Raw genomic sequence first — 10,369 nt, forward strand, 5'->3', positions numbered from 1 at the left:
CTACGCGTCAGCCAGCAGTGGAAGCTGGTAAATATATTAGCCAAGACAACTGATCAACCGAAACAATCAACTTACATTTGCATCGATTGAAACATCATTTCCTTTTTTCAGGGGAAAAAAATGAAAGACTACATTAACACGTAAACATGTTGCATCGCTGAGATTAATGATTTATGCTGCCTTCATGTTTAATACATATGCATGTACAGTACAAAAAACAATTTTGTAAATTTTTCGAATGCTATAAATCATTACAAATAAACGTTATGAGTATCAATACAATCGAAAAATAACCTGAAAATATTATAACGCGTTTCCTCCTCATCCGTTTGTATAACACACTTGTATAACTGGCGCACAGTGGCTGCAAATAAATAACAAAACAGGTTTGGCTCTAACAAAAATTACGATTCACTGCTTATTCGGACGTAAACGACTTCTTAGAAATAATTACGAGGTTCGTGATTAGTTTTTCATGGAACTTCAGTAGAAGAAGCGCTGCGTGTTAACGAGACATCTCTGCATCTGCCTCCTCGCGTGGCTTTAATAGTCCATTAATTTCTACACTTCTCGATAAATAACAATAATAAAGCTGCACTTATGGTAATAAGATAATATATCATCGCTATCATCTTTTTTTTTCGTTAACTCTCAAATCCGCGGGAACGGAAAGTTTTCTCGGAGAAGACCTTCATATCATCCCGAGGAAGGTAATTTGTCAAAATTTCTTCTTCTCTCTGACGTGATTATATTAAAAAAACTTAATTTGCACAATTAAATATTTTAATATCATCACGTCAGAGCTTCGAAGATATAAAAATAATTATCTTTTAAATGGAATATCAGAATCAAGCCTAACTTGGGAAAATATGAGAGCCGTAATGTGTACGAGACGTGTGGAAGAGATTTATAATTCGACGACAAGCGACGATAAAGTTCATCATCCAGGTTCGTGAAGCGTAATGCATGCTCGCATCCGTTCCGCATTATATCACATGGAACCCGTTCCGCGGGATTATCAAACCGTTGTAATTCACTTGGTACCCGCAAGCGGCGGCGCCATAATCTTGCTCGGCTCTTTTCTCGCATAACGTTCCGCGATTGGCGTCATAAGTAACTCACGCGTATTTCTATCGGTGGGATTTAAACGCCACAGCCATAACCGGGCTCTCTATAAATACGATCGGTATTATAGCGACGGCACCGCAGCATCCGCGGAACGATCTCAGCGATGCGCCGGCCGAGTCAGCGATGTCCGTAGCCGCGAGTGGCAACAGTAATTACGGCGCCAGTCGAATGAATGTAACGGTAAAGTCTTTCGATTCCTTTCTCCATTTATCCGGACAGAGAGAAAGAGAGTACCCGACGCGGAACGAATCACTCGCCGAAACGCGAAACCGGATCGAACCACGATCGGAAGCGGGTTCCGCCATCGGACAGGCGTATTCATCTCGCGATATAGCTGGGCGCGCTCGCACTTCAACCCGACGATCCCTTCAGCAATCTTATCGATATGATTAACTGTTGAAAATAAGAACATCACGTTCAAAGCGCGAGAAGAGCAAATATAAAGAACGTGACTCGCTTCATGCCGACTAAAGTGGCCTATCCGCTGATCATTTACTATGTGCGTCAGCAATTAGTTTTTTTACTGTTAATTTCACGGTCGCAACTACCACAATTACAGATCGCGTCTTAAATTCTTTAGAATTTTCTTTATTTTATCTCTCTCTCCTCACTTACAATCTACTTTTCATTTCTCAAGACTTCACCTTTTTTTATATTTCAAGCTACTATTATTAAAATTAAGGTCAGGAGATCTATATTAAGAAAGATTTGACAGAAAACAAAAAATAAGACATGAGAATACGTAAATCAAAATAAGAAAGTAAAAAAAAATAGAATAAAAATGCAAAGTGTCTAATTTGTTATCTTAAATTATTATCTTTTGTAGAATTAAATTTTGTAGAAAGAAATTATGTGTGTATGCAATTCTACACACAAATTAAAATCGATTGTTTCAAAACCAGAAGTGGGCAATGTGAAATACTTTTATTTGAAAAACAGTATTTGTAAAACATGTGCATTTTGTATTTTAAATACTGAAATTGACAATGAATCTTATTATTTAAATTACAAAATATGTACATAACTTTCAATCTTTTGATTTTAAATACAAAATACGTATCTAATACTTTTACGTGCTCTGCTGAAATACAAAATACACTTGTATTACAAAAACTGTGTTTTAAATAAAAGTATTTCAAATATATGTACAGCCCTATTTTCAAAACGTCGTATAATAGAAAAATACTATTTTAACACAATTCGTTTAATTAGGCCTCTGCGAAACTGACTGAATCTAGATGGAACAGAGAAATCCAACTCTTTTCAAAACTCTTGCAATGTAAATTTTGAAAATCTGTCGTTTCCTTGAAATTCTATAATATAACAATAACGACGATTTTGTGAGAGCAATGGCACACAACAGCTTGAAGAAAATGTAGGTCTGCGGGTCGTCAAATGCCCATTGACTCCCACCAATCGTATAGGCAAGGACTTTTCTTCTATAATACAATCGAATCGTATTTGCTGGTCGTTGACCATCACCGGCCGGCAAGCTCCGTGGATTTTGCGACCACAAGCCGCTCTGCCAAGAAAAACTGGGCGAACCAGGGACAGATCATAAAAACTCACTCGGACGAGCTAAGTAATTATATGTTCGGTGGCCTCCCTCGAGTTCTCTCAGGGCGCTCCGAAACTACCAAAAATTCGTATGTGCAGCACGCTACTTTCAATACATCTTGTTATTAAATATCTCAAGTGTACTTTGAATGTTGTATTTACCTTTCCTATTTTTTAGACTCTTGGTATTTAAGATTCTTTGGTATTAACACTACTATTATGTATATATAATTTTAAATGTACAATAATTCTTTGTTTGCTTTGAAGCAAATAAGCGCTTCGTGAATTATACGTAAAGAAATTTTTTTTAATTCCTTTTGCCAAGCAAACAGGAAATTATTTTATATTCACTTTCCCATTGTTATTAGTAATTTTTTAAAATTATTTTTTCTCAGTGTACAAATATTTGAATAACGTATATAAATTTTTTACTAAAAATATTTAATAAAAAGTAAATGTAAGACATTTTTCTCCAAAAGTAGTCTATTGCAAACTTGGTAACTAAATCTTTATAATAAAATAAGAATACTGTTTGTATTGATAATAATTTATGCACCTTCAGACTATTTATATCCGTTAGTAAAACGTCAAAAAAAAATCATTAAATTATTATCATTAAAAATAATCGTGACAGGTTAATCGTAGTTTCTATCTATAAATCAATATCCTAGCTAATCCCAAGATTGATAAGAAAGTTATTCTAGCTAAAACCGGATTCTGCGACTGAAACTAATTAACGGTTTCTACATCGTATCATGTCAACGAACGACACGGTATTAAACGGTAGGAAATAAAAAGACTGTAGATCATCAAGATTATAATCGAACTGTCATGTAAAGATTCAGTGATACAATAATCATAAAATAACATTTCCGTGAATCGAGTCACTATCATATACACGAGAATGTTAGCTTTACACGCAAATATTTCACAAGGATATCGTAAATGATATGTTCACCAGCAATATTAGCTCAGTTTTTAACCCTTTCGATAGACTCTAGAATTAAAAAGCAAACATGTCTAATCATTTGAAACATTAATCACCGTCGATTGTAGCACGCGACTTAATCCACTACTTCATTATTTCACTTTTTGTGACGATAGTATATATCAGCGCTATCGGTAATTTAATGACGTTACCGCAGATTACGCCGGGCAAGTGAATAGACCCATATCCTAGATACATTCGCCGCAGGTGTGCGAGAGTAAGTCTAATCTCACTTGTACGAAATAAGAAGAGTATCGTGTATAATAATGTATAATCACTATTAACCTTTGCGCTCGTTCGTTGAATTATGCTCGACATGCTCCGTCGGACTTGATTGTACGTGATATCGAATATATCTTTTACGGATCTCATTTTGATCGTATTTGAATGTCTAACTCAAGGCAAATATTTTTTGCAAAAAAAAAAAAAGAGAAGATTAGTATTCATACATCATTGAACGGAGCATGTATTTACTTATCTTATATTTGAACGGAGTTGCTCTAGATCCATATAATTTTCTGTATAGCTACTTCTTAGACTTATTACATAAACGGATGAGAAACAACTTAATTAATAAATTAAGTTTTCAATTAATTAAGTTAATGTAAATTAATTATAGATATATCCACGTTTAATTATTAGGATCAAAGTGGAATTAATAATTATTATATGTCCTAAATTTAATGACCGAGTATTAATAGCACAGTATGTGCATTGATAGAAAAGATTAGCTGCTACAGTAAATTAGATGATAAAATATGGCATAGTATTTTTAATTGGGGGGCTGTTGCAATCAATTAAAAATGTCATGCCACATTCAGCCAATTTTTTCTTTCAGTGCAGTTTTACTCGCATGTAATTTTATTTTAGTGCAACTCGAGGTACGTCTACACAAAATAGAAGTACATGTCAAGTGACATATACATCACTAACGAGAGCACTCAGTTCCAGACCCTTGTGTCCCAGCATGATCACCTGTTAGTATCTATCTAGTATCGGCAATAATTGTAATAACAATAAGATAGCAATTGGACGGGATGAAATATTACTGTTTCGTCGCGGCGCGGAGTCTGCACGTCATTTTCTACGATTCAGCGCCGCGTGATTCAAGATTGCCGGCGATTAGAGCACACGATCAGGCTTTAATTTAATCCTCCGGGAGTCTCAGATGGTCGTAAAGGGAACCGGTTGCATACGATTGGAATTTAAAAAGGGAAGCGCGCGATATCGCGGTACAACGCACACGTGACATTTTCCTTCTTCGCTCATACGCGTCGCGACGGAACGTTCTTTTACTCCTCGCGACTCGATGGCGGCGTAACATTTCTTTTCGATAGTGATTCTCCGATCTAGTCTAAATGGGAATTCCGTGCTAACCAATTGGCATGCAATAACCGCGTATTCACCTGCGCGTGCTACTTTATCGATATTACCAGAAGGATTGAGGTCATCGTGATTTTTGGAGACAAACGCACTTGAGAAAGCGAAAGAGTGGCAGAAACATAATCAGATGCATCGAATCTCGTAAATCAAACGATATAAAATCAGCAAACCAAGAATATATAGTACCGGCAACCTTCGTCGATAATCCCGAACGGCCTAGATTACAATAAAGCCATCCTGCTTGCCAATTGCAATTGATCTAGTCGCGTCACGTTCGACATAACACGCATGAGTTGCACGAGAATCAGAGACGACATAGGCGCGACTGAAGAGTAGCAATTATTCATAAGTCGCCACGACAACGCGTCACGAATTAATCCCGAGTGCGATTACATTTTAATGTCGACGTGTTTCTGATCGTTAATGCGGTCTTTCCTGACCGATTGCAGCATCAATATTTTCATGAGATTGCTTGTTATATATTTGTACTGTTAGAAGTTATATCTGCTAATTTACTATGATAATTACCTGTTCTGATTGCGATATGTACAATCTAACAGGTTTAACACGTAATGTGTGTGTGTGTGTGTGTGTGTGTGTGTGTGTGTGTGTGTGTAATAAGCGCTTATTAGCGCTTATCATTTATAATTATACATTTGTATATCATTTATATAGTTAAATCCTACTGATCGTTATAATGTCAAATTTTTTCAAAAGAATTCTGTTATAAAACTGTATATTTTGTCGTTGCATTGCAACGCAATTGCATATCACAATTCCAAAATCTAGAATCAAAGCTATAAGTATATAAGCTCATAAACTATTATGCTATTTTATTACAGAGATTACGCACGTATCTGACGAGGTACATGCGCGCATGTACTTGTCTATATTCGTTAGTTACCTTCCCTTGCTCGATTCGATCAAGCGGAAACGGGACGGTGATCAACTGTGATATGCTATGATTGAACGATTATTGCAACATAAAATGAAAAGTGACACAGTTCCATTTTTTCCCATTGCGCAATGTGAGAATTATCCCCTGTTTTGAAAAAAACTTTGAAAAAAACTTAAAATATAAATAAAATTTATTATTTTATAATAAATTTAGAATAAATTAACTATAGATTGTGTAAAACCATGTACCACTTCATCAATTTCGTTTATATAACTTTTGCTTCGTATTTTTTTATTTTTTCCTTTCTTATTAACTTTTTTCATCATCTTATTCTTCTTATTATAATACATCAATTATACATATAGCACACTGCTGAATTTTACTGAAATATCTGAAAATTTAATTACATATAGATCTAAAAATAATTTTGCTGGATTAAAATAATTACGTAAGAGCTAAGCATAAAATGAGCAATGTTGTAAAAAATTTGATATTTTAATAAGAGTGAGCGTTCTACATAATTATTATGATTACATAGTTCAACAAAATTATTTTTGGATCTGTAGCTAGCTAAATATTTAGGTACTTCAATAAAATCATTTTTTTCATATAAGCAAAGGGAATAAAAAACTATATATATGTTTAAATAAAAATTTAATAGCATGGCATACAATCTTAAAGAGACAGAAGCTCCTATTTGCGAATTAATTTAGATGAACGATACGGTCGATGCTTACTTCGATCTAATGGAAGAGCAGGTACAACTTGTTATTCGAAGCGACTTGTTTCGCAGCCTATCAAGGTAGACTAGTAGAAATGGCGTAAAATGGAAAGTGACGTAATTTTAAATCTCCCTTGGATGCTGTCACGCGAGCAAACGAAGATGATAGCTGACTCTTGCACCTGTCGTCACCTCTGCGAAAGAGATGCATTGACGTGATGAACATGCAAGAGTGAGGGTCGAATAAAGTGATCCTGACCTTTCTCCCAAGATACATTAATACTTTCAAGGCTCGTATACATCGCGATAAGATGCTATTAAAAGAAGAGAGAAAAAGGAATGGAGAAATAGAAATCCTATCATTTTCTGATAAAACGTAATTCTCTATAGGAAATTACTTGTAAGAAATACATTTAAAGAATTATTTTATTAGATATAATTTTTTAAATACATTTTTTAATACACAAATTTCTAGATTGATAACAGATATATTTGCTACTACTTGCAGATTTTTTGTGAAGCAAATCTTTTGAGAAAATTTGTTTTAATTTATTCATTTGAAATATTTTTAAATATGCAAAATATTTAAAATATTTTTAGATAGCAGGAATAAGAAGCGATTATTTTCATTTCGTGTTAGGATTATGCCGCGAGGGGAATATGCAGCTAAGATTCTTAACTTGTAGTAATATAAATAGCGGATCGTATTTCATATTAATTCCTTCGCGCACTGCCGCTATTATCTGAATTATGTTCTTCGCGATGATGTATTTACACCAAAACGATTACATTCCCGTTTGAATCCGCGATTAAACACAGATTTCGAATCTGCTATAAAATTAAGAATTACCATTCACTTAACTTAGTCATTCATTATAAAAGAAATATTTTTTCATCATGGACAGTCTTACCAAAATACAGGACTCTAATATATATATATACTGAAAGATAATAATTAATTACTTATTTTAAATTTTAAAAGCATTGTTGGTCAATACTTTTAGTACTCCAAATTAATAATTTAATTACTGTCTTTTAGTAATAAACTGGCTAGTATTAAATTGGTTAATATTAGATTTTTTTCTGTAAGAGCTGTTTGTAACAGTTAATTTGAGTTCTCGACTTAATTGAATTATCTTATAAGACAAAATCGATAGATAGTATGTGTAGGTAGAGCAACGTGAAAAAATTGTTGGCTGTTGCAAATTGTTGGCTGTTGCAAAACCTAATGTTTCTCACAATAATAAAGATACATTGTGAAAAAAGTTGTTAACTTTACTAAATGCGTTTAGTTCGTAGTAATCATTTAGTTTACGTATTTATATATTTAGGTAAAATATGCGTGAATATATTATTTGTTTGAATTAACAAATACTTGTTTGAATTGACAAATATTTGCTTGACAGCCTATGACTGTCGTATTAGTCGAATCAACTAATAGTTTTTTCGAAACAGTAACTTTGTTCTCTTAGTGTAAGAAAAAAACGCAACAGAAGAAAGTAACGAAAAGGAAACATAAAAATCTAAATGTCAAAATACCATACCATCCATGGCGAAGATATCATGAAAATATATACAGTGAGTGTAAAAAATATTCATACAAAGAAAAAATTTAGAAAAAAACCTTATTTTTAAAAAGTAAATATTATCCAGCGAGAAATAATTTATTGAATTAATATCAAACCGATATCAATATAAAGAGAGAATTGCGATAGAATGATTTTGACACCAATTCGTCGGAGATTCATCGTTTAATTGACAGTCATTTCTTGCTGGGTAATTTATTCATAAAAAATAAAATAGGCAGTATGTTTCTCAAAATTATATATGTCAAAAAGGTGTGTATTATAGTTATAGAAAAAATATATGTCTTGAAAATAAGCAAAAATTAAAAATTGTATTGTTTGGACGCTCAAAAAATATTCGTACAGTCGAGAAATTAAGCTCCTAAAATCAGGAATATACGCGAAGTTTGTTTATATTACAGAATGTATTCATTGTATAAAATTGTTAATTAATGTTTATTTTCTAAATAAGGCTTTTTCATAACAAATTTCCTCGAACACTTTTTGCATTCACTGTATGTATTGTCGTTATATGTGTATTACGAAATGAAGAAACGAAACTGTGTCTATGGTATCGGTATAATAATAATAATAACATGCGAAAGAGATTTCAGAGGATGAAGTTTAGCGAGAAAAAGGCGATACGGTTAACGGTAGATTGTCGTGTGAGTATGCTTGTTAGTATGAACTTTAATAATCAAGATCCTATCAAGGTGAGAAAGAGTTCGCGGCATTTAATGACAACATCTTGGTTAACGTCATCTATCGTTCGTCGATGCCGTTGTCATATTTCAGAGGATGTTCTTGCTTCAGTACAAGACGATTCCATCAAAACGCTTGCTTCATCATTGCGAGTAGAAAAGGAAGCCTGTCATCTGTTCGATGCTGTCCGTGCATTTTTTACAAATCAGAGATTCGTCATTATTAATAGATGTTTATGTGAAAAATGTCTTTTCTATATGTATATTCAGAAGACATGTAAAATTTTATATAAGTGTTACGGTAGGTAATTTCGTAGTAAATTGCTAAGTCATATAATACATTTATTATATTATATATATTGAATATACAATATTAGACAGAAATAGTGTGTAAGGTATTTCTATTTATAAGTTATAATTAATATATTGTAGATATACCGACTTCATTGTATATCGATCGATCATGACTTTCAATTTTTAAAATGCCTTGATGATTACACAATATTAATCGAAAAAATTCAAGGCTTTAGTTTTCGAGTGGTTTATACATTTAAGCATTATGAAAAGTGATTGCATTATAATTTCGCTATTATATAAATATGACACAGAAGACAATGCATAAAAAAATTTAATGTTCATGCGTATTTTCAATCTTTATAAAATATTATTTTATTAGTTATAGCTAAAATATTCCAAATTATTATTCCAATTATCAAAAAATGCATCTCTCATAAAAGGAATAAGATCCATTATAGCTTTTGAAATAATTTTGTATGATGTGCGTAAAACGCGGTGATCGGTCGTACGAAACCTATTATCACGCGTAAAAAGAAGAGAGAGAGAGAGAGAGAGAGAGAGAGAGAGAGAAAATTGCGATAAGTTGCGCTCGTTTGGCTCGATTGCCGAAAATAAAGAAGAGATCAATTTTTTTGTTTTTCGTTATTAACGGAACGGCGTCCCTGATGCTCCTGAATCCTGAGGAGCCTCTCCGTAGTATTAGCCAAAGGGTAGGGGACCGTACATATAAAGGAGAGAGCCCCATGCTCCGGGAGCCCAGTACCGTTCAAAGATGCAGGCTGCTGGGACGCTGCGTGGTACCAGGGCTATCTCCCTTCTGATACTCCTGGTACCTCTCATTGGCTATGCCTGTGAGTAAGAACAACGTTCAAGATTCCCGCCCGAACAAGTATTGATATGTGATAACATGCAACCGCATTGTGGAGGATTAGTGCTGTGCAGTGCAATTCAGGATTATAACTATAGCGTGCTACTTCCAAGATTTAAAAAAAAAACGCGAATAATAAATTTTAAGAGCATAATAGATTTTAAAAACCATCACTTAAATTATGTATTTTCTTAAATTAAAATAATTCAAGGAGAATCTTTTAATTATTATTACATTTTAATTATATACAAGTAAAATAATAT

The 10,369-nt window shown here is 33.4% G+C and overlaps 2 protein-coding genes across 2 annotated transcripts in view; both read left to right on the forward strand.

Moving 5' to 3' along the window:
- LOC108754951 (cold shock protein 2-like) overlaps positions 1–283 on the forward strand; it is a 3,513-nt gene extending 3,230 nt beyond the window's left edge. Inside the window, exon 6 of the mRNA XM_018497634.1 lies at positions 112–283. Within this exon, the coding sequence (XP_018353136.1) occupies positions 112–124 (13 nt within the window). The 3' untranslated portion in view covers positions 125–283. The remainder of the gene's footprint in view (positions 1–111) is intronic.
- A 9,720-nt stretch (positions 284–10,003) lies between these two features.
- Positions 10,004–10,369, forward strand: part of LOC108754886 — a 2,992-nt gene continuing 2,626 nt past the window's right edge. Inside the window, exon 1 of the mRNA XM_018497543.1 lies at positions 10,004–10,089. Within this exon, the coding sequence (XP_018353045.1) occupies positions 10,011–10,089 (79 nt within the window). The 5' untranslated portion in view covers positions 10,004–10,010. The remainder of the gene's footprint in view (positions 10,090–10,369) is intronic.

The sequence above is a fragment of the Trachymyrmex septentrionalis genome, unplaced genomic scaffold (genome assembly GCF_001594115.1).
Source record: "Trachymyrmex septentrionalis isolate Tsep2-gDNA-1 unplaced genomic scaffold, Tsep1.0 scaffold121, whole genome shotgun sequence".
NCBI lineage: Eukaryota > Metazoa > Arthropoda > Insecta > Hymenoptera > Formicidae > Trachymyrmex > Trachymyrmex septentrionalis.